Below are 24,774 nucleotides of genomic sequence, written 5' to 3' on the forward strand. Positions count from 1 at the left end.
TTTGCAGAGCATGAACAGCAAACGCAACTGCTGAGAACAGACCTGTATGTCTCAATTTACCTTTTTGAAGGTAAGGTGTGAACTCGGAGGCTGCTAAGGGTTGTCTCCTCTGTCATTAGTGTGGCCTTTTTGTGCAGATGGAACTGTCTTTTTCCTCTGCCCCACAAGTGGGTATGAGGACTGACAGCTTACTCCATTTGCTCTTTCCTCATACTGGGCTTTGCAGTCAAATTAAAAGCTTATGCATTGCTCTGTTTTGCTGCCCCACAGCTACCGTTGTGACTGCATTGACACAGGCTTTGAGGGGGACCACTGTGAGTTGGATATCCTGGAGTGTGCCTCTGAACCCTGCCTGAACAGTGCCACATGCATGGAGGGAATCAAAAACTACAGCTGTGCCTGCTGGCCAGGTAGGTTAGAAATCTATTTTGCTATGCTGGCATGTAGGCACACTGCAATGGAGAGCACGTGCTAAATTGCTGTGTTGAGGTAGTAAAGAATTAATGATCATACAGCATGGTCTGGTGTGGTTTTTTTCATTGTCTGAAACAGTGAGGCTGCCACTGCTGCCATTTACAGGCCATCGCAAGATCTAATTGACTTCATTGCTGGGAAATGTGTCCTGATTCTCAACCATAAAATTGTCTTTCTCTTTTCTGCCTTTTTCCATCATGTGGGGTTTTTTTTTATCATGAGGTAATGCTTTCCTGCAAATTGATTAATTAGCTCCTCTGTTTGACGTAGTGGAGAAAGTGGAGGACCCTGGGACTCCCTACTAGATGAGCTGCAGTGTCTTCTGGGTCTTATTCTCACTTTCAGGGCAGCCACAATATCTGGGAGACTAGTTCTAGTGAAGTTGTACATGGTGTTGATACTGGTGTCTCCTGGCAGGTTACACAGGGCAGCACTGTGAAGAGGATGTGGATGAGTGTGCGACAGAACCCTGTCACAACGGCGGTGTATGCTTTGAGCGATCCAACCAAGCCTATTATGGAACACAACCTGACTTCCCCAGTAATTTCAGCTATAGCCAAGCAGCTGGTTTCCTCTGTTGGTGCCAGCCAGGCTTTGCAGGTAAGCTATGTGGTAAATGTTCATCCTGTCTGCACCTCATAGATGGTGCGTGGTTTGAGTAGATAGGAATGGAGCAATGTTATCTGTGCAACAAAAATCACTTAACAACTGGTACGTCAGAGGAGCCTGGTACTTCAGAGGGGGCGGCAGCCTGATGTGATGCATCAGGAACATGCTTCTATTCACATACTGTATGAATATATTGCAGACAGCTATCTGAATGTCATTCTCTGTCCAGCAAGCCTGTCTCAAGGCTGAGGCAACAGCCTAGGCACTTTCCAAGTGCTTTGATGAATGCCCTCTGGCTATGCAGATGCCAAGGTAGTTTCTCTTTGTCAGTCTCTCATTCATATGGCAGAATTCATCCCTACAGGATATCTGTGAAACTCCTCATCAAAGGAAACTAATTCCCTGGAGTCTCAGATATTCTAGGTGTTTCCTTGATGAGATTACTCTCATGACAGCAACTGTATAATCAGAGTGGGTGGGAGAAGAGGGGGTTCTTGGTATCTTGCTCTTGGAGCTAGAAGTTCTTCGGATGTTCAGCTGAAATACCACTCTTCCCCTGGTTTATAGATATGTATAAAAGGCTGGATTTAACAGCTGGGGAAATTCCCTGGTAGGAGGGTCTAAACAGTAATACTTTTTTTTTCTGAGAGAAAAATGAGTGTTTGGTCCTCTATTGCACAGATGGGAATGGTTCAGAAGTTATGATTCTGCCACTGCTGCCTTTCATGACACTGGAAAATCATTTGACCTTTCCATACTTCATTTTCCCTAATTGTTTCGGTGATAGTATCTATTTGTCAGAGTGTCTGGAGAGACCTGCTATAGTTCAAGAAATTCTTTTGCATTTTTAGTTAACAGAAGTGCAAAAAATTATGAATGCAATTGTCATTCAGATTCTTAACTTCGCTTATGCACGTGTGCAGTTAAGGTGGTTGTTTGTGTTTTCACTTTAAAGGGGAGACCTGCTTTACTAACATTGATGAGTGTGAGTCCCAGCCGTGTCAGAATGGAGGGCTCTGCGTGGACCTTATTAATGGCTTCCTTTGTCATTGCGTACCAGGTTATTCAGGTAATGTTGGTGAAGGGGGGTGGCTGGACTTGGGTCCTTCTGCTTAACTAATGTTGAGCTGCTGCATTACTGCCTGGCTGCAGGACTGGATTCCAGCACTGGGTAGCCCAGGATGCTGAGGAGGACTGTGGGGAGTGTGGTAGTGGGATGTCTGCAGTTCAGGACTCAAATGCCATGGGAAAGCTATGTGATTTTGGTCAAGGAAGTTAATAGGCTATGAACTGAATTTTAAGACCTAAGACCAACTATGTAGAAGAGTCTAAGATCAGAATATCTAGGGGATCTGTATCCTGGAGTGAAAGTTCACTGGGAGAACTGTGGGGTTTCTTTTATACACATACTATGAAGCTGAACAAAACCAGCCTTCAAATAAAAAAAGGGGTGCTTAACATTCTAGTTGTCACAGGCTACTAACTGTAGCAGATTGGATCACCAGCACATAAAACATCTGTAAAACATCTCCGTTCCCTAACACCCCTGGTTGATAAGAGCCAGCAATTTTGGCTGAAGGCAGTAATCTGCTATGTTAGGAGGTCAAAAGGTCTTTGTGATGTGAGCAAATGAAGCCTTCTCTGTTTACAAGGGAATGGGGAGTTTGGATTCTTACACAAATGCCCTGCCTGACCCTAATGGGTCTCGGTTTTCTAGCTGAGAAACTAGGGGATGGTGAATATTGCACATCAACTCTGTTGGGAAGGTACACTGCTAACTGATACTAAACCTCATCGTAGTTTAAAATATTCATTCTCGGTCTTCTCCATCTTTAAATTCCATGTGTACTCTCTGTTTTGAGCAATTTAACACCAAAAAGTAGTTTATAGGAAAGGTGGTCCCCAGCACAATCTTGTATTTATGTATTTTTGAAGTGGATGTAACCTTTCCACAGTGTTACTAGGCTGCCATCTCGTGGGAAAAAGAAAAACTTGAAGCCAGAAGAAAACCTTGTACCTTTAACTCCTTGCAACAGCAGGTAGCAGCATTCCAGAGACGTGTCTTAGGCCTTTACTGCATGGGAAAGTTTTCTGTTTTCCCTCTGTGATCATAGTGGTTGAGTTATGTTGGTGTAACTCTGCCCAGCTCTTTCCTGGGAAGACTCATTACGCAGGTACTTTCACTCCCAGAATCTCAAGTCAACTCCTAGTTAACACCTTCTGTAACTGGGCTGAATTCTTTGTGGGGTTTTCTGGCCTACCTCATTTGCTTTGGATTCCTAATTTAGACTAGGCCAAGAAAAATTTGCTTTTGTAGGTGAGGTCTTTGAAAATAGGCTTTTATCTAAACTCTTTATTGCTATTTCTTGGGTAGTTATGATGCTGTACTCATGAACTGAGATCTTGTCCAAAGAGATGGTTTAAAGTTTATCCTACTTGTCAGAATTCCCACGCGCATATGTGCCCTGTTCCCTTTTCCTCCTTCAGTACCCCAGCACCCTCACAGAGTTCAGAATTTCATTGTGCTTTGCCAAACTGCAGATCTGTTTAATCCTTTCCAATTCTTAGTGTGCTCGTGGGCAGAAAAGCTGACAGAAACACAGGATGATGGGCAAAGGAGTGCTAGAGTTCATTCTGTTGCATCAAATTTGGGTTCATTAGTACTTGAAGGGGATTAGAAGCAGGTTGCTCTTCTGGATATTGCTTTTGGTAAAGGACTTTGTCTCAGCTGAGGTAGTTCTGACACATTAACGCAGTGAAAGGCTGGGAGCAGTCTGAGATCAGTGAGTGCATGTGGAGGAGTGAAGCTGACAGGGAAATAATAGCAATTAATCTCCCCTCCTTTGTCAATTAATCCCAGTACAGTCATGCTGGGTAAACAGCTTATTACTTCATATTAGGATCACAGAACAACTTTGTGAAGCTTCCCATAATGTTTCTGTTCAAAACACATTTCTGTGGCAGCTTAGATCTGCCATGAACTTGGGTTTAAGCTGCCTCCGCTGATTAAAGTGAACTTGCTACTCTGATGAAGAATGCTTTCTTGGGGCGGCAGGGGGTTCTTTCTGTATTTTTTTTTTTTTTTCTTCAGTCTGAGGAATTTGGGGAGTGTTGGGATAACAATGCAAGTCAAGAGGGAAATTCTTTCTTTGCAAATTAACTGCCTCAGTGCTGTCTCAGGCTACAGCAGCAGGCAGGGAGATGAGCCAGCTCTCTCCGAAATGTAGTTGTTGGAAAAGTGGTGCCTCATTCCTGAGAGAACTACATAATAGGTCCTGAAGAGTCTGGTCAGTGCATCAGTTTGTGCTTTAGTAGAGGATGTAACCTAAGAGGATGTAAGAAGTATGAATCAAAAGATTACATGGGTACTAAATGAAGTGAGAAGGAGAATGAAATCTTGCATGGTCTTGGAAATGATGTAAACTGTGGTCAAAAGAAAAAGCATAGTAGGAAAAGTCTGTCTTTTGGGTAAAAAAAATGAAAATGAATTCTTTATTCATAGGAATAGTTTCAATCCATCACATAAAAGACAGGTACCTCCATTTGGAATGGGAATCAATTTTTAACCTGCAAGACTGTAATCACTTAAGTGGAATTTGGCTCATTCATTTTTTAAAAACTTTTAAATGGCCTGAGTGTTCCCACTCATATTTCAACTCCTGCTAAAGTTGCTTTTAGAGAGGCAGTGTCCTAAAACACAGTGCTGTGGCATTGGTCAGCCTGAATGAGAGTGGAAGAGCATCATCCTTTCAATTGCAGACATCCCTTGGCAGTGGCACCTTGTGATCATTGTAAAATTCTGAGCTTTTTTGCACATGGCTCAGGAATGCTTCTACTTTCAGGAGAATCGGAAGATGATGTGGTGGTAAATTCGGGAGGGATTGTGATTGTGAATGTGTTTTAATATAATTGGAGTGCTTATTGACCATTTTACTTTGTTCAGCCATAATGTCTGTCAGTTGTTCTTAAAGAAGTAGGATACCTTCTGTGTAGTTAGCTATAAAAGGTTACTCTTAGGAGTGCTAGCCCAGATCAAATAGGCTTGAATTCCTGGGTCGTGGGTCATGAAATAAATGGGAGATGCTTCTTCCTTCTAACCACCTTTAGATAGATTTAACTTTTTTTTGTGCAGGTATTTCTTGATGTCAGATTTGCTTTAGAGATGTAGCCTCTACAGAAAGGGCAGCTAAAAGGTTAAGATAGTAAAGAGATTAGAGGACTGTTACCCCTTCAACAGAATCCCTTTTGGTAAATATAGCTGAAGGGAGCTAGGGGACACTTTGTGAGACCCCACTGCTTCCCTTCCATTCCACACTGCATCTCCCTTCTGGACCATAGTTCCATGGTTAATCAGACCTTTTGACTTCCCTGTTGTCTGATCAGAATGTTGCAAGTGTACACTTAAGTCTAGATCCTGCTTGTGTCTAGGTGTCAGGTGAGGTTTGATCAAAAAGTGTCTTCTGAGATTGTGATGCTTGTGAGTGCACATTCTGTTTTGAACTAGCTCTTTGCATAGATTTTCTGACTATGGACAGCCTGAGATATGCTAGTTCACCATGGTTAAAGACTTTTGAGGGGATTATTAGTGGTGGAGCAACTCTGATGAATTAAATTTGACTTCCTTACTAAACAAAATGGTTGAAGCCCAGCTTAATGTCATCTTTAGAATCAAGCCAGGCAAGTACTTGGGCAGAGCAGTGTCCCAGAGAGACAGAAGAATTCTCCTGTGCATAGGTATGGCGAAATGGCTGTCTTCTAATGGTGTCTACCAGGAGAGATGACTTCAAGATGTCAGATATTAGACTAGATTCAGTGTGTTGATTTTCACATAAAATGCTTATCATCAGTAATGTTTCTTATTTTCAGTGATAATGGATTTGCTTGCCAGGAGGCCACTGCTTGCAGTATGTGAACTGCCATGTATACTTCAGGCAGAAGAAAGTTCCCTTTTCTCCCCGTCTTTCTTTCCCCCCTGGGAAGGCTAGCTCTTGAGACTAGGATGGGTGTCTCTGAAGCCTGGAAAGAAATTCCTACATTTCTGGGACGCATTTACCAACACAGTGAGGAAGTTGCTAATCTCTATCTAGAACATGTGTGAAATTTGGAAATTTCTATCCAAAGTTCACTCTCCATTTTGTGACATTTTCCTGCTAAGAACACTCTGACATATTTAGTATTTTTTATCTTGACCTCCTCCAAGAAGTTTCACAAACGATTAGGCACAAAATAGTTCTCTGAATTTAAACCCCATGACTGAATCTTGTAACTTGCATGATTGCCAGTGTGTAAGAATGGGGAATTAAAACCTCTAGAAAATTAATCATCTGATCCTTTTAATTTCTTTAGAATCTTCCAGCTTCAAAGAACCTAAGCAGTTACTCCTCAGTGGTGTATAGTTTGAGACAGATGTTCAGTGATCCACCATTTTGGCTTATAAGAGGTCTTACAAGTATTTTATCTTGCGTATACATATATATATATACACACACACACACTATTTAGAATTGTCATGAGTGTGTATTTTTTCATTCTCATTCTGTCTCTCTAAGAGAATCCTAGTCTGTATATATCCTTAAACTGATCCTGGGAAAAGAAGCAATCACAGTTTCTAATTAGCAATATTTCATGTAATGAATTTGAAAAGATGTAATGACTAGTAGGGCATTAGAATCTATGCTGACTTACGCTACATGGATTTGGGTACAATGTATTTCTGATCAGCAGTATACAGATAGACTCTGTGTGTGTGTATGTAAATATTTACATGTGCGTATAAATCAAAACATGGACGTTTTTTAAAGGGATTTAACGTTTTCCAGTCTTCATAGTTGTTGTACTTTATTGTTGCAGTAGGCAGTTGAATGGGCACAAGCTACCCGTTTGTTTTCTCTTGAACAGTAACAGAAGGGTTGTACTAGCTAATATAGACAGTATTTAAAATCTGTGCTGGGATAGGTCTATGCGTGCATAGGACTCATGTGACTATCTGAGCAGTTTTGACTCCAAACAAACACTATATCCCTCCAGCTTAAAATATCTGTAAAATCAACTGGCATGTTTGGATTGAGTGAAATGAAGAAAGTAAAATAGCTACAAGAGTTGTTGGAATGCTTTCTTTTAATATCTTAAAGTGATACTGCTAATGCAGATTCCAGACTCTGACATGTGGGAGTTTTTGTTTGCTTGGACATGGCATTGATACTAACAGAGACTGCAGGTTTGGGGAAAAGCTTCCAGATAACGTTTCTTCACAGAAATAAGAACCTTCACTGGGTTCCTTACAACACAAAAGTACAATTATGCCTCCAGGAACTTTATAATATGAAAGTAACCACTTTTAAAAAAAACAAAACAAAAAACCAAACAACCCAACCCAGCACCACAGAGGAAAAAAAAGAGATTGCAACAGCTAATTTTATAAGGTTACTAATGAGGAAAGAGAGAGTTTTCATTCTGCAGTCCCATGTTTCAACCAGTACAGTCAGCATAATGCAGGGAATTTCCTTCCATTCAGTTTGACTTCAGAGAAACAGATCATGGTAGTTAAAACTTGAGACTTTTCTCCGTGAATATTGTGGAGTGGAAATGCTCGTGCTGACAAATGCACTGAATAGGGCACATAGAAGAAGGAAACCACATGGAGTGCTGGTCCTTGATTAAGTCAATATTGAATACATAGCAGGGTCCAGGTTGCACTCTGCATTTGGAACTCTCCTTATTTGTATGGTTTGGATATTACACACTGGTGGAAATGCAGGGTTTTGGCTTAGCCTATAAAACCAAAAATCCAAATTTTGGCCTTATTCATGGAATTTGGCAGATTCACCAGGGAGGTGGCAAGGACAAGAGATTGTTTCTCAACTTTTTACTGTTGGAGCTAATGCTGTGGATACTGCAGGGTATTACTGTAATGCACTGAGTGCGAATACACTGTGAGTACGCATTCTTCATGTCAGCACTGACAGAGGCCAGCTGGGGAGGTTTAGAGCAGGGCTGGATTAGATCTCACTACAGCGCAGGTCTCTTCTATATTGGCTAGTTTCATCTCCAATCCCTTTTTGTCTGACTGGCATCAGGGAGCGCTTACACACATTCTGCAGTTACAGGCCAGCCTTTTCTGTCATTTCTCCCCCCCCGTTCACCCCCATTTTTTTTCCCTTTACTGTCACAAATGTCCACAAGGAGTCGGCCATGAAATCTGTGCTGATTGGCGTGATCCTGAAGGGAATTTTTCTGCTAGCAGGTAATGAGATCTATTCGGTAATTGCAATGTGTCCTGAATGTTTGCGTGCCTGCCCAGGGCAGGGAGCTGGTTGTGTGATTAGTGGTAGCTGGAGGCATGAGAAGGAACAAGAATTGACTAGAAAGGAAGAATGTTTTTATTTTGAAGAGACCTAAAGTTTTGTTTTGGAAACTTTAGGGCAAGGAATTTCCTTGTTGCCACAAGATGAATGTGGAGCTGTCAGCATGCTCTGTGTGCATCTTTGCTACAATTCTGCCTTGGTCTGTGCAGTAATCAAATCGGGGGTGTTCTGAGGCATGGGTCCTTGTTTAGTACTCAGGTGTACTGTGTAAACACACAGATGTCTCCCTGTTAGTTCTGTGAAACCTTAGTTTTGCTTTTTACAGACGTTTTTGCAATTTTTGTTTTTCCTTTAATGATTTAAAAATCCTTTATTGAGAAGTAGTTTTTGTTTTAACTTGGAGGACAAACCCTTTGCTGGCCTATGCACTTCTCCATCTCCTCCCCCACTGTCTCCTTGAGTAGTAGTGCACGGTGGGAGAGAGGTCAAAGAAGTGTGTTGCCATGGAAATGGCAGTAATTGTGCAAATATAATTGTGTCGGGGTCCCTTTGTTGTGGCTAATTCTCTCTCTCCCCCCTCTCTCCCTCCCCTCCTTTTTCCTTTTGATAATAATAATGCAAGCCCTAATTAGGATGCACCAGGGAAAGGTTGCTAGGAATTCAGCTGTTTTACAGGAGAGGGCAAGCCAGTGTTGGCCGGGAAGTCCCACTGAACTCGCATGTTTCGAGATTGGGACCATGAATAGACCTCGTCTGTCAAGTTTTTTTGGTATATGACAGCTAAATTAGAATCTCTCTTTTTATGTGTGCTTATTCTTTTAACATATTATGTATTTGTTGAAGTATATGATTCTTACACCTGTATACATGAATCTTTGCTTATTAACAGCAGTCAGTAAATTGTTACCTTCATTCAGGGAATGGCGAGCTGTATGGATTTTAATAACACTTGCATCTATGAAACAAGACTGTTCTCACCACCTCAGTAACAGTTTAAAAATCTAGTGAATAGATTTGTATTTTAAAACACCGCAGGCTGTTAAAGCTCAGTGACTTCTGAGTGTCTGTTTCTGACCCAACCCCTGTGTGTTGTTAGCTTGGGACTGTTTGCTTAAACACTGCTGCGTTAACTGGGATGTTTGAAAATACTTGTCTCCAGATAGCAGCCTTTTAAATAACACTTGTCTTATTTTCAGATAACAAGTTCCACTGGTTTGTGTTTGTTAGTCCTTAACTAGATAAGAAACTCATTAAACATTTTAAAGTCTCCTAATGATGTAGTGAATCAGATTAGCAACATTGCTTTTACTATTGGTAGTTCAAATAATAGTAAACATTTGAGCTAAGAAATTTAGAGGGAACAGGGAAGACTATGTAAGAGTGGCCTGTTTTTGTCAAATGGAGTTGTCCCCTCCTTTTATTTTATTTTTTTTAAGTGTACCTGAAAAGGGATGCCTAAGCTTCTCTTAGAGAAACAAATTAGTTTCTAACTACTTCTTAATATCCACTTTACAGTGGGTTTGCAAAGACACATCTGTCCATGTCTTGGAGAAGACTGGAATAATGGATATCCAGGAAATGATCTGTACTTCTGGATACTGTAACAGCCTATGGCAAAAATCTTATTTTTTTCTGAAGTAGGGAAAAGTTCCTTTATTTTGCTGGCATCCCCTTCTTCATTTACACTGTCATCTGCAGCCAACAGACCCTTCTGCTGCACTGAAATTAGCCTCTAGGAAGCAAGATGCAACAGAAACCTCCTTCTGCCTTGTTTTGGTGTAACTGAAGAACTTGACAAACTGGAGATATTCAAACACAGTTGACAAAACTCATTGGTGTTAATGGAGGAGGAGAGAGGGCAAGACAGCTGGCTGATGGCAGCTATGGTCACTGTAAGGCATAGAAGGAGTTAGTGATGTAGCACCAGTTAACTGTTCAGCAAGGGGTCAGATTGGCTTCCAGGAAAAAAATTGTTGTTAGCCAGATTTTTAGAACTCTTGTACAGTCTCCTCTGTTATGTTTGTTTTAAAACTGCCCCAAATTCAAATCTGGCACTGCACTGGCTTCTAGGAGGGCAAGAATACATTAGGCGTTATTTTAGTGGCCCTTTCCTTCTCCTGCTTTAGCCCTGTGAAGGCTGGCTGCTTGCTGGCAGAAACAGTGATAAAGATGATGTGTGTGGTTTTGGGTCCTCCAGGAAGAGCTGCCTTCCTCTCTTTCTGCTGCTGAATGTGTCCTTTGCCTGTTTGTAAGCTGTGAGGTTAGACAGCAGTGTGTAAAGACCCGAAGTGCCAGCTTATTCTTTTCACCCATTTCAAACAAATAATCTAAGAAATCAAGCCAGCTGCATCCCATGGGAAAGCTTGGTGTTTAATTAGCCACCAGCCTGGGGTTGTGCACTCACCGTAGGGACTAATTTGCCACCTGGTGTGAAGCACTCACCCCACAGGTGTCAGCTGGGAGGCTGGGAAACAGCCTAGGCAGGTGTTCCTGCTGCTGCTCAATGGAGAGAGCACACTGGCCAGAGGAGACGTGGTCAGGCTAGGAATGTGATACCGGAAAATGGGGCTCTCCACCCTGCCTCCCAGCCTTCTCAGAAATGCAAAAATTCACAGCATCTCTCCTTTTGTTATCCAAACCAACACTATCTTCTCCTCTTTGCCCTGGTAAATACCAACAGCTCTGATTTGAAATGAGCAGCATCTCAAGGATTTGGGACTATACCAAACCTAGCTTTCTGATGCCATTCAACAGCCTCTCCCCTTAAATCTGACTGCAAACTTGCCTCTTACAGTTTTGAGAGCCCTCCAATCCACTGATAACTTGGAAAACCCACTCCATATAGTCCTACTGCTTTACTGATTTTTCTTAATTCCAGTTGATGTCTTCCTATCAACTCCCAGACCGAGATTCTCCGAGCCCAGAGATGTCCATTATACTCTATTTGTTCCAACACATTTCCTTCAAGTGTGGCCATAGCTTTGTGCTGAAATCTTAGTTCTATCCTTGGTGCTTCCTTTACAGGCAAGATCACACTCCAGGTTCTGGGTGCTGAGCAATCCCAGCATAAATAGCTGGAGAAAAAAGGCTGTGCTGAGGTAGTATTAGCAACTCTGAATCTGTCCATCAGCTGAGCTCTTGTTCAAGGCAGACATTATTGCCCAAATGCAGTGCTTTTCTACAGGCAGTACACAGAGCCGTTCTCTTCTAGTTTACATCAGTAGAGAACTATGTCCTAGAGGAATCCAAGGTAATGTTGCCTACAGAACCACTCTAGCATAGCTGGCAAGTGCAGAACTACCAGAGCCTTCCATTTCTTTTTCACTGCTTCTCAGAGCTCCATACGTGTTATGTCCCTACACTGACACAAAGCGACATTTTGGAGCTGGAAGCTGGTGCTGAGTCTTCGCCTATCTGCAGAGATGGCACTGGTAACAGCAAATAAACACTGGGTCTGAAAAGAGTAAAGCAATTTGGTTAGACAGCAGGGTACTAGACATTTGTGCAAGACTGCCTGTGAGGCGTTGCTGGGGCATGAGTAGGGACAAACCATCAATGCATATATTCAAGAAGCCTGTATCTTTGCTAAGTTTTTTTTATCACACATCAAGTCCAGCTCCAGTGCTCCTAAAGCCCCATCTCCCCTCATCTCTTTCCCTCAGGCAACTCTCTAATCTCTTTGACATGCACATTCTGTCCAGTGGCTTTTCTTTACAAATGTCTTTTGTGTTTTGATTCCCCTCCTTTGTGTGTGAATTCCTTCTATTTCTTTCTGCTGTCCTCGTTGTGCTTGCTAGCTAGATTCAGCGTGTAATGCTATTAGATTGGGATAATCCATGCTTGGTTTATCTGTGTGACTGTCTCTGAAGATTAGTGAAAACCAATGTTATGGGCTAGATAAAGTGAACTGGTTCAGAAGGGCTCTTCTATCAGTCTGGAGATGCTCAGGAAAATGACAGCAGATTTTCATTAACCAGATTTGAGTGTAATGTCTTGTAATTTACTTGAGCCCTGTTGGGATACATGTGCCTCGAGGAGACAGACAAGCTGCAATGCAGTACTTTTTACCCAGTTCACTTCTGCAGGACTGGACAGAACTGAGATCAGCTTAGTGCAAGTATAGCAAAATGCCTGTGGAGCACGTTTTGTTTGTTGTTTGGTAATGAATTGAGTTTTGTGAGTGTTTTACAACTGGAGGGTCATCTGGGAATTTGAGTTTTCTTAACTGAGGCTTTCCAATAACTTCCCATTTTAATGCTGTCTGCAGCAATGGTGCCCGGAACATGCTCCAGTCAGAACTGTAGACTTAAATTGAGTTTCAGCGTACCACATCTATTATGAAAGATGCATAAAATCCTTGTCTGTGCTGTTTTGTCCCTTTAATATCCTCTGCATGTTGATTACCTGTGGTGTTTGAGGTTGTCTGGGAGAGGACAGTAGTCTGTTGGATGATGTAGGCTGACTGGCCAAAGCTCTATAAATAGCACCTTCTTTGCAGCATCTGAGAGGACAGCACAGAAATATGTTTTCCTTGCTCTTATGTTAGTGGTAGGTTGCTCTGTAGTGAGCGGGACTTCTTGCTGGCAGGTCTTGGTCCTTTGGTGGTTTCCTGAAGAGAATGGCTTAGAGAGCAGCAGTGCTGGGGAGGGCGGTCTGTGCCTGGCAGGCTTGCTCTGGGGAAGGGAGTTGCAATCCCCTGCAGTGAGATTCCGTTTCTAAATCTCTTTCGCAGGTGTGGAATGTGCTGTTAACATCAATGAGTGTGAGGAGGGTCCCTGCAAGAATGGAGCTGTCTGTGAGGATGGCATTGCTGACTATACCTGCCACTGTGTCCCTAGCCAGGATGGCATTATATGGGGAGGGAAGAACTGCTCTGTCAAGCTCACTGGGTGCCAGACGCATGACTGCCAAAATGAGGCCTTGTGCATCCCAACCTACCAAGCTGAGAGCCACGGCCACCTGTGCCAGTGCCAGCCTGGTTTCTATGATGCCACATGCTCAACACCAACAACATTTTCCTTTGCTTCCAGAGGGTATCTCCTCATTGAGCTGCCCGTGAACAATCAGAGCAGGAGGGACGTAGCAGGAGATCAGCTTGCCAGCGTGTCCCTCCGGTTCCGAACCACCTTGCCCAGCGCTATCCTTTTTTACCGAGGCCATGAAGCTGAATACTTGTTCCTGGAGCTCTTTGATGGCATTCTGCATGCAGGACTGAAGAGGGAGGATGCTGGGTACACACTGACCCTGGAGGGGCTGAGAGTTGATGATGGCCAGTGGCATAAAGTTGAAGTTGTTCTGCACAGCACTGTGCAGCTAAAGCTCTGGCATGACTCTTGTGATGCAGGTGTCTGCCTGCAGAGCTCTCCTCTCCCACAAGGCACTGCTTTGATCCCACATGCCTTCCTGAACACATATGTTGGAGGTGCTGAGGATCCAATGGCCAACAACACACAGAGCCAGCAAGGCTTTGTCGGCTGCCTGGAAGACTTTCAGGTAGATGCTGAAGCTGTGCTTCCGATGGATCTGCCTGTGGGCGAGTCCTCCCCAGTGAAGCTGGGCTGTGACCGGACAGAGTGGTGCCTCTCCCAGCCCTGTTTTCATGGAGGACTGTGTGTGGACCTTTGGGCAACCTTCAGGTGCGACTGTTCAAGGCCTTATGGAGGCCCAGCTTGCTCATACGGTAAGTGCCATGTGATTTACATCTGCCAGCTCCTCTGTCAGTTGGTGCTTCAAAGATACTAGATAAGCATTGATGCTAGCTCTAGAAGTGGTATTTTCTACTTGACCAGTGAGAAAACTAAAGCAAAACCCTCTGTAAATAAAATTCTCATTGATCCCTTTTCTGTCACTTGCTCTTGCGGGAATGATTGTCAGTTCTGTGGTGCAGATGTTATTCCTTGTTGAGCCAGAGGCTCTGACTTCATCTTTGTATCAGATCTATGTGAATGCAGGATGGCAGGGAAGTAGTTTTACTGTGAAAAGTTGATCTTGAGCTTCTGAGTTGAGGATGAATAGGCATGTATTGCTTTATACATAAAACACAGTGTTAAGGAAGCTCTGACAATTTTGAGTTAAAATCGTATCTGCATTTTTTTGTTCCTGCAAGGCATATACTAGTATTGTTCCAGTTTTTTGTTTCACTCCTGAGCCCTAGACATGGCAAGGACAAAGTTGTTCTGCTATTTACAAATTTACAAATTTTAAAAGCAACTTTGTAGCTTAAAAGTCCTTGAGTAAATCTGATAAGTGGCAAGGACTTTGCTAGACCTGCATTTCCCTCTCTGCTACTTAGGTGCTTGAATTCATGCCTCCAGAGAGAGCAAGGACACGTTCACTCACTTCTTAATTTTAGAGACCTGTGTGGGGAGAGAGCATAATTACCCTGATGCACGTTGAAAATGTTGGGAAGAAGGGTCTTGCCTTACTCATAAGGAGTTAAAGCTTAGAATATCCTTGTGCCAGCTGCCTTCCCCTTGTCATCAAGCTGATGTGCATTTCTTTTCTGTTCTAGAGCACCCAGCAGCAACATTTGGCCTAGAGAACTCCACCAGCTTTGCCTCTTTCTCCCTTTCTGATAGCCTTGGTGCAAACTTCAATATCTCCTTTTTCATTCGTAGTCGGAAACCTAACGGTTTGCTATTGCAAATCAGCAATGAAACTGACCCCTGTCTCACCATATACTTGAAGAATGGCAAGCTGAAGATAGAGATGGTATCTACAGATACTGTGACGTTTCCAGAAAATTTAGCTGATGGGAGAAGACATTTGGTAGCCTTGTCTTTTCAAGGAGGAATTGTGGGTGCTCACCGATCAGACACATACTTGGAGCTAGGACAGCTCATAGCAAGACCTCTTTTAGCTGGTTATGAAGTGTATATTGGTGGACATCCTAACCCAGACAGCGCTGATCTGTGGGGAGGCTATTTTAAAGGCTGTTTGCAAGACATCCAACTGAACAGCCACCAAATACAGTTTTTTCAGGTTGAGAACTACAGTCTGCCACAGGAACTCAATAGGACTCAAAATGGTAATCTTGTGAATGGCTGCATCTCTGATAATACCTGCAAGGTATGATGTCTCTCGCTTGTCTCTACATGTTTGCAGTTGTTTATTATGGTTCTGTGATTACAAAACAGTTGGACTGTTGCTGATACAGGGAAGATGAGAAGTTTTTTAAGTACTGAAGGACACATTGTCCAATACGCTCCTACTTTGCTCAATATACTACATACAATTTAAGCACCAAGTTTCCTCTAGCTCCTCTGTAGTTTTTGTAGTTTATAGAACTTGGGCAGTCCTGCTCTTGTGCTGCCAACCTCCATTTTGCCAAGCCCACATGCTTTTCAGACTCCACCCTCTAACCAGTAACCTTTTTAGCTCCAACCTTCATCTTGTTTCCATTGCACAACAACCTGTTCCCCCAGGAATTTGTTGCTTCAGCAGCAACAGTTCAAGGAACTGTCTCCATGGTGCCCTTAGATCAGACGCTGTCTCTCCTTTATGCCACACATGAAGATGGGGAGGCCATACTCTCTAATTTTGCCCTTCTTGCTTATGGTGCTATAAAGTATTGTTATGCCTCTGGCATTAGGTATGTCCTTCGAGTGACAGAACTTTGTGAGGTTTTCAGGAGCACTGCAGCTTGTTTCATCTGTTTCTCACCTTTGCTTCTGTGCTTTGTTCTTTCCGAATTGACAGAGCTCTGCCTGGGGTGTTTCTGTTCAGCAGTGCTTACGGGGAGAGGTAGGGTCTCACGAATTTCTTGTACAGAGACCCTTGTGCTTCCTTCACTGCTGTTGAGTCACTATTTTAATTAACCTTCTTTCTTGATTCAAGCACTGCTCATACTAATCTTTGTTGTCACATTTCCTTCTACCAAATTCTCTTGGATCCAAAGATGAAATACGCTGCTTCTAAATTCTGCTATTTTGTTTTTCAGTCTGAACCATGTCAGAATGGTGGCAGATGCATTGTCACTTGGAATGATTTCCATTGCAGCTGTCCAGCAAATTTCACTGGGAAATTTTGTGAAGAGAGAGTCTGGTGTGAAAGTGACCCATGTCCTGAAGCTACCACCTGTATAGATGTTCTAGCAGGATATGTGTGTAAGTACTGTTTTCCTTCATATGTGTTGGTAAAATCCCTTATGTCCACTGTCTATAATCGGTATTCCTAGTTTGTACTGTTGCAATAAATATAAACACATGCTGCAAAAAGGAAATGGAATGATACCCAGGTACACACTCTTGCAGGCAGCATGCACTTCATGGACTTACCACCAGGTTGTGATAGAGCAAAGATGGTACTCCGAGGTGTTTTCTTCTCTTTGACTTGATCAGGGAGGAACCTATCCACTTTTGTGGAGTGATTGCCTAGTTTATTACTATTGCAGCACAAGGACCATCCTACTTTCTGTAAAGTTTGGCCATTTCTAGTGTCTCAGATTATTTCACCAAGTAGGACCCAATTAAGTATTGCAAATGTGTCTTAATTTTCTCCTAAGACAGAACCGTGGAGAATGAAGAAAAATAGTTAGCTAGTGATGCCCTGATGTGGAGGGAGTGTTGTCTAGTGGCTAGAAAGTGTCCTGGAACTCAGGATGTTGGGGTGTTCCCAGCTCTGCCACTGGCTGCCTCAGCAGGTTTGGATGTATTACTTTCCTGACTTACGTTCTAGTTTTTCTAGCAGTAAAACGGGAATAGTTTTATTTTTGTGCAGTGTTGTGAGACTGACCAGTAAAAATTGCTACACAAGAGCTGGATATTATTATTAGAGGTGCAACTGTAAACAGGAAGAGCTTTAAGGATGCCAGCAGCTAGGCCTGTAATCCTACTCACACTAAGCTTACATGATTCTTAAGGGAGAGAACCTGCCAGGAGTTTGCTGTTGGTCTGTCTCAAACATGACACCTACTGTCTTTCAAATCCCTTATGCTCTACCCTTTTATTTATAGGTCTGGCCAATGCAACATTTAATAGTTATGCTGCTGTTGAATTTACCACCAATACATCAGTGACTAGAACTCTGAGCAGCCTCCACATAGATTTCAGAACCAGGGATGAAGATGCTGTTTTGCTTCGGGCTGTGGAAGAAGTGGATTTCCTCCAGATAGCCATTAAGAACTCCTCCCTGCTTATTGACATCAGGAGTGGGAATAGCATCGAAGGTGTCAGCTTCCTGAGTCAGAAGTCCGTCACGGATGGTGCCTGGCACACCATCTCTGTGTCTATGGAAGAGCCATCTGCGCTTTCTTCCAGATGGCTGGTTCGTTTGGATGGGTCTGTTAATATGACTCTGCAGGGAAATGCTGGGAACTTGGACTTCCTAAAGAACAATGCACTGATTGTTCTAGCTGAAAATTTCACTGGCTGCCTAGGACAAGTGAAGATAGGGGGAATCTACCTGCCGTTCACTGCCCATCTCTTGTACCCCCAGCCAGAACAGTTCCAGCAGTCCAGCAGAAGGACCATCCAGCTGGGCTGCACTGGGGCTGATGTTTGCGCTTCCAGCCCTTGCCTCAATGCTGGCACCTGTGAGGACTTGTTCAATTCCTTCAGCTGTGCATGCAGTGCTGGCTGGGGGGGGCTGCTGTGTGAATCTAACATCGATGACTGCCAGTCAAGCCCATGTGTTCATGGGGACTGTGTCGATGCAGTAGCAGATTTTCAGTGTGAATGCTTCCGGGGATTCATTGGGAAGAAGTGTGACATCAACGTTGATGACTGTGTGCGGCACCAGTGCCTAAATGGAGCTACTTGCGTTGATGGGGTTTATGGCTACTCCTGCAAGTGCCCTCCTCAGTATTCGGGACCTCGATGCGAGTAAGTGCCTTGCTTGGTTTGATGCAGGGGTCAGAGGAGCCCCCAGATAAACTGGACTTTTACTTTGGGAAAATTTTTCATTGCAACTGTCTGGTAGGTGAAGCACCTAAATTCTCCTGTGAATTGGACGGTGCTGTCTGGGTCCAAATCCTCACTGAAAGGTGCTCAGCCTCATACAGGATAAGGAACCTTCCTTTTTATGTGGGTTATCCCCATGCTATATTTCAGAGCTGTTTAAAGTGCAGGTACTGTAGCCTGTTGACACTTCCCTCTTGCATTCCCCAAGAAATCCATCTTCTCCAGGATTTGACTCCCCTCTGGCATATTCCTGTATTGATTTTGACAAAACAGAACAGACAAAAAAACCCCGCCACTGGCCTGCTTATGAAATGAAAGGAGCCTCCCAGCCCCTGGAGCAGGCTGTATTCTACAGTTTCAGGTGCACTGAACGTCCTGGAGTGATAGAAATGGTCCCAGAGCAGATGGCTTCCTGGGCAGAGTACAGGAAAGGGACAATCTAATCTCTGCTGAGAATGCTGTTTTTGATAACACTTTGACACTGGATTTATAGAGATTACCTGTAGCAGAAGTTCCTAACTACTGTTATTTTTGCTACTAGTGGTACACAGCCAACTTTAAAGAGATACACAGCCTGCCTGTGAGCAGAAAGCTGCCAGTGCTAATGAAGGTGCCCATTGCTGCTACCACTGCAAAAACAAGCCTTACCCTGACAAATATTTTCTTATAATATTAGATAAAAATACATATGAACTCCTAGACTGATTAACAGTGTTCCTCCAACCAAGGCCTTGGTTGTATTTTGTGGTATTGTTTCTGTATATTGATTAAAAAGTTGTCTATTTGTGTATCCTGCTCCATATCAAATGCGTACTGGGAGAAACAAGTTTCTTTACCCATCACCTTACTGCTTGTACTGCTTAGCAGTGCATGTTTCATTATCCCTCCATGGAGCTCTTGTAAAATTTGGTGGGAAATCAGTATGGAGTCAGGAGGGCTGGGTTGGTTTGGTTTTTTTCTAAGGTCTATATTCATAGCATTTGGATGAGTTTGGAAAAAAATCCAGCGTATTTTAGTCACAAAGGTATGTCTCATATTGGTAAAGGAAGTAGGAATCAATATGTTACTTAGACTTCCATCTACTTGTGCCTGTTCAAATTGAACATTGAGATAAATACTTACATGGCCAAGCTTCAGTTAGCTAATCTACCCAGGTCGAATTTCCCGTTATTACTTAATTCTAGTGTAGACAATTATCTAGTACTTGCATTACCCTTTTTGTGGCCTAGCTGTGCTGCAGTTTGGTATTCCAACAGTATCCTGTCTCTGTTTATAGTTTCATCAGCAAGAATAGGCAACTATGTGAGAAAAGTCCTAGTACTGATACAGCTCCCGTGTATTCTCTGGGCATGCTCAAAGTAATACTTTGACATTGTGGATAATTTCTGAGACTATTTCCTTCTCCACTTGTGTCAAACTCCTTCCTAGAAATACCAATGACTGTGCTTATGACCCTCGCCAGCCCAGCCTCCACTGAGTCTGAGTGCACTTTGACCTTCCCCCAAAACTGATCACTTACAAGGCTGTCTCTTACTTTTCCCAGATGGCCATTCCCACCTGAGCAATGTGGTAAGAACTTCACCTGTCTGAATGGTGGCAAGTGCGTCAGTGAGAGCTGGGGAGCCAACTGCACTTGCAAGCCAGGTTTCACTGGAAGGAAGTAAGTGTTAATTTTCTGATGCTTGCAAAGGAGCTAGTGCTCTGATTCTTAGGTCAGTGGGATAGCTGAGCAGGTTCAAATGCTTCATCCTCTTCTATATCCTTTTGTCATTCAAACAACTGCTCCAGAACTGTAAACTAGCAGTTATTTTTAGAAAAGGCAGGCTTGATATGATCCTGCTGACAATACCAATTTTTGCAGCATGAACTGCTTCCAAGTAGTTCTTGTGCCTCATGAGAATTCATTAACTGTGCTAGAGACCCATACCAGCTTCAGTCATACAGAAATGACAAAAGGAGGATTGGTAGGAATGGGTAAAAATTTCATGTTGTTGGACCCTGGAGAAAGCACCTGAAAAAGATCCAACAGGAACTTTTCACATAAATGAGGCTTTTGTAGACTGTATGATCTTGTGTTCTATGACATAAGAACATATGTGAGAAATTTCATTTAATTTTAATACACTTTTCCTTTCCAGTTGTCAAATTAATATAAACAAGTGTGATCCAAACCCTTGCCAGAACGGAGGTACGTGTCAAGACTCCGAGAACAAATACGAGTGCTTGTGCAGTGCCAGCTACACGGGAGAGCGCTGTGACATTAACGTAAGCACTTCCCTTTGCTCATGGAAGCTACTGTCTATTCTTCCAATCTGTGCGTTGTGAGGAGCAGCAGAAGTAGGCTTAGCAGAGAGAGTCCTTGGGTACTGGGGTATTAGTGAGACTGCCTACGTGTTGCACATGTGTCCTGGCTAAAGCGCACTGCTAAGCACACTTAGGAAATCAGCTGGTACCAAAGAAACCTGAAGTGGGAAATTATTTTTCCTTTGCAGTGCTGTTGTTAGTCTCTAGTGTATAAGCAACTGCAGCAAATACTTTTCAGTACTGCATGGGCTGCCATATGGTTTTCAGGGCTGTCTCTGCAACTAGCCTTAGATTTTACGACTCCTTTGACAGTAATCAAACTACTGCAGTTGGACCTGTAGAAAGGAGATACAAATAATATCGCCTCTGCAGTTTCCTGGAGAATGGAATTTCTGCTGGTGTTTTATCTTGGATGAGAGAGTTACAAAGCACCTTCTCTTTCCAAAGATCATCTGGGTAGAAATGGATGTTTTTGGAGAAGGAAAGTCAGATGAAGTCAGGCTGAAAGTGATTCAAGTAGCAGTAAAAAAGTAGCATCCTTTATCTGCTGAATCTGCTTCTGATCCAATGGGCCTGGTGGATGGGCAGTCTCGGTGATGCTTTTCCTTTTCTGTGTAAGCAAAGCATTGCTGTTTGAGGCTGAACTCCTTCCTGTGTGGGAGCTGTAAAATCATACACTTGCTTTTTCTCTGTAAAGCTATTGCATGGACAGGTGGCTTGTCTGGTAACCTGGGAATGTACTAACCCACACTGCATGGAAAAGGCTGTGCGCCAAGTTGGGGTTTGCTGCTGTTGCTGTTACTAAGGGTTCTGTAATGCATGTGCCATGAGGTCACTCTTGCTGTTTCCAGTTTGCATGCATAGACTCCTTCAGGCATCTCTGTCTCCTCTGTCCCAGGACAATTCTTGTAGATTCCTTGTATTCATTTTCATCATCCCCATTACTTTTTGCAGAACTGTCTGCCTTCTCCCTCTTAAGAGGCCAGGGCTTGTGGTGGGGGGCAGGGAGGAGGACAAGGTATGGCTGTTGGCTGTGTTTGCTGTTAACGATAGCTGTAGAAACAAAGGGCTGTTAGCTGCGCTCTCTTGCTCTTTATCCTTCCCACCAACAGCAGCAACTAAAGAGCATGCAGCAAGCAGAAGGGTGGACTGCTAAAAACTCCTGTAGTGTTGGTACTGTGTGACTAATGTGCATGTTGTGCAAAACTAGAACTAACCCCTAGCACATCGCTCGAGTTTTGGCAGGCCCAGAGAACTGACTTGAAATTTAGTCATTTGAAAATGGAAGAAGGACTTCCAGGTACTCTGGGAATATTACTTCTGCGCTGTGTTTCTTTGTGACATTAGCATAAACTGCCTGGCATCTGAAAGCTGTAAATAATCAAGCTTGAATTCTTTTGTTTTTATCTCTAAGGTGGCAGACACTATTGTTAGCAATAAGAAATATTTCTTATTTTTAGACTTATTGCAATTTTAAGGCTTTCTTTAATGACAAAAATTCCACAATGTTTTTAGTTCTTTGTTGTAGTGTTCCATACCATCCTTAATTCCACCAGAATCCAAAGCATACTTATTCGGCTGTTTTCTCTCCTCAGTACTTGGGCCTTTTATTGTCTCCATCTCCCATCCATGTACTGACCTTTTTAACATCCTCCCCTTCCTGCTGCAAGTTGTCTTCAAGTCTGTTCCATAGCATTTTTATATAGTGTGGACATTAAAGTATGTGCCTTTGTAATGTAAAAGTTTTGAGCTACAAATTCAATGGATCTAGTACTCAATATCTGCTATTTAAATTATGAAATCCTAGGGCAAAAGATTTTAAATAAAGTTCCTGCAAGGTATGTCAGTTCTTGGTTTTGTATCCTAGTCTTTCCTCTGGCTTTGAGGTTTGTTAGCTGTTAAACCTTGAAACTTACTACACCTCCTTGTCCCAAGATCTTCAAGGAAGTGCTGAATCACAAGTCTGCATATAGTCTTCTTGTGATGGGTAGTTTAACAGTGAAATAAATAAATTCTGTACCCTGCCACCAGAGGTGGCATTGAATTTTTTTTTTTTTTAGTATCGTTCCCCTGCTCAGGGAGATTTCCTGGGGTTACTGAAAAGTCACATTGCTCTGCATTAACTTTATAGTTTTAATTTTTTCTTCTTCTTCTTCTTTTTTTTTTTTTTTTTTCCCCCCAACACTGGTTGGCGCTTTCATAGTGACACCTACGTATTTTAGTCTGATATTGGTAAGGAGGCCCCTTAAAAGATTTCCACTGTGGATGCTGAATATACTGGCATTTAAATCTTAAGGGGCTGTCCTGCTGTGAAAAACCATAAGCAGAGAGGAAAATATGAAGCATGTGATATTATTTGGACAGTTTCACCTTGTCTAATAGGGTCTGAAGTGTTCCTCAGACTCTTAGCTACTGCTGTTCTAACTGTAATGAACAGCTCTGCATTATCTTCATTAGCAAGTGGTGTGCAAGGGACAGCTCACTTTATAGCAATTTTGCAGCTCCAGGACTGGTCCCATAAATTGTCTGCATTTAGTTTTGCTGTCTCTATGCTGGTTAGCTGCTCAGCTCAGTAAATCCTCTCTTTTCTTCCTTGTGGTAATTCTGTCCATGTGCCCTGCATGAATTATTGTAATGGTATTAACTGTTCCACCGGTGGATCTGTTTATAACTCTGCCCTGTTGAGATCAGCTTCACCAAAGCTGCCAATTTAAAGAGCGTCATTGATGAGTGTCACTAGTTTTGAACTGGAAATTAAAATTCAGAATGTGTTACTACCTGTTCCTTGTATTAAGAATAGTCCATTTTAAAAAATAAGTTTGAACGTGTTTTGCTGAGAGGTTATAAAGAATGAACATGAGCATTCTCTGTACAGGTGCCCTCAAGCCCTGCACTTGTTCCTTGCTTGTCCTTTTTCGTTCAGGTACAGACCTTCTGGTTTTTTAGCTTTTCTAAAAACCTTTTTCCCTCCATCTGACCATTTCGGGTTCTTTGAGTTAAGTTATTGTAACCACTGGAGTTTCATTGTTTCTCCATTAATTTCTTTTACAGAAAGGGACTCCAGGTGCTCTCTTCCCCTCCCCACTAATTGAAGTAGCTGTCCCTGTAGCCTGTGGCTCTTTACTGCTACTCAGTATTGGTCTCATATTCATGATTCTCACTGCAAGGAAGAGGCGCCAATCAGAGGGAACCTACAGTCCGAGCCAGCAAGAAGTGGCAGGAGCTCGGTTGGAGATGGACAGTGTCCTAAAGGTGCCACCTGAAGAGCGGTTAATATAGGCACTGCCATGACAAGGAGATGCACCTGCAAGGTCTGCTTTGACCTTGATCTTTTTCCAGCACTTGCAGCAGCAGATCCACCCTATCTCAGTTTCCTTAAGGCATGGTAATGAAGACATGGACTTAGAAGTACAAGGCAGACTGTATATGCAATAGCTGTTCTGGCTGGTTTCAGTTAATTGAGTCAATTGCACACCACTGGCTCAAAGTGAGCCTCTTTACGCCCTTCTTTCCTGCCCTGTGGACTGCCCCATACGTTCACCTCAGCAGGAGCTGTTGACGTGCACCTGCTTTGAAGTTGCTCTGGTTCCATTCCACCTTTCAGGCAGCAATGGCATAGTTATATCTGCTTTAATAGGCAGGGTTAAATGAGGCACTAATTTACAGATTAAGATCTATATATACTTTTAAAGAGTGTTGTATAGAGAGTATTTATGATTGGTTTGTATATACTGTTCTGTTTTTGTCAACAACTGAAAAACACTCAAAGCTTTTTTCAGCTCAGGTGTATGAGGTTTTCACAGGCCGTCTTCAACAGCAACAGCAGCTGTGACCTCCTGCCCTGTGACAGCCACAGTGTCACAGGGAGTTGTCAGAATTACTGAAATCATTGTACAAATCAATGTGTTATGAAGTGATCTCTGTTAGACATTCCCATGGGTACCGCACAGGAAAGGCGCAGTCAGAACTGTGTGGATTTGGGGGCCAGCGCTGGAGCTAGCAGCAGTACCTGTTGCCACGTGCTGAACTTAAGGCTTGCATGGGTGCGGGGGGGAAGAGATGAGCAGGGACAGGGTCACCAGGCTGCTTCTGTATTCCCTGGACTCTTGTGTGACACGGAGGGGGCAGTGAAAGGGGGGGAAGCTCCTGTCTAGCACTGCTGTCAGCACAGTGCAGCTTAGAGA

At 43.0% G+C, this 24,774-nt stretch overlaps 1 protein-coding gene across 8 annotated transcripts in view; it reads left to right on the forward strand.

Annotated features, from left to right (window-relative positions):
• Positions 1-24,774, forward strand: part of CRB2 (crumbs cell polarity complex component 2) — a 76,469-nt gene that overhangs the window by 47,886 nt on the left and 3,809 nt on the right. For 6 of the 8 annotated variants that reach the window (XM_049833151.1, XM_049833157.1, XM_049833154.1 and 3 more), the window contains 10 exons: positions 271-410; positions 892-1,074; positions 2,039-2,152; positions 13,120-14,067; positions 14,899-15,455; positions 16,327-16,492; positions 17,341-18,208; positions 19,830-19,946; positions 20,425-20,551; positions 23,642-24,623. In XM_049833151.1, the coding sequence (XP_049689108.1) occupies positions 271-410; positions 892-1,074; positions 2,039-2,152; positions 13,120-14,067; positions 14,899-15,455; positions 16,327-16,492; positions 17,341-18,208; positions 19,830-19,946; positions 20,425-20,551; positions 23,642-23,869 (3,448 nt within the window). In that variant the 3' untranslated portion in view covers positions 23,870-24,623. Of the gene's footprint in view, positions 1-270; positions 411-891; positions 1,075-2,038; positions 2,153-8,265; positions 8,327-13,119; positions 14,068-14,898; positions 15,456-16,326; positions 16,493-17,340; positions 18,209-19,829; positions 19,947-20,424; positions 20,552-23,641; positions 24,624-24,774 lie in introns of those variants that run through there. The other 2 variants (XM_049833158.1, XM_049833153.1) reach the window with 2 other exon arrangements.

The sequence above is a fragment of the Accipiter gentilis genome, chromosome 29 (assembly GCF_929443795.1).
Source record: "Accipiter gentilis chromosome 29, bAccGen1.1, whole genome shotgun sequence".
NCBI lineage: Eukaryota > Metazoa > Chordata > Aves > Accipitriformes > Accipitridae > Astur > Astur gentilis.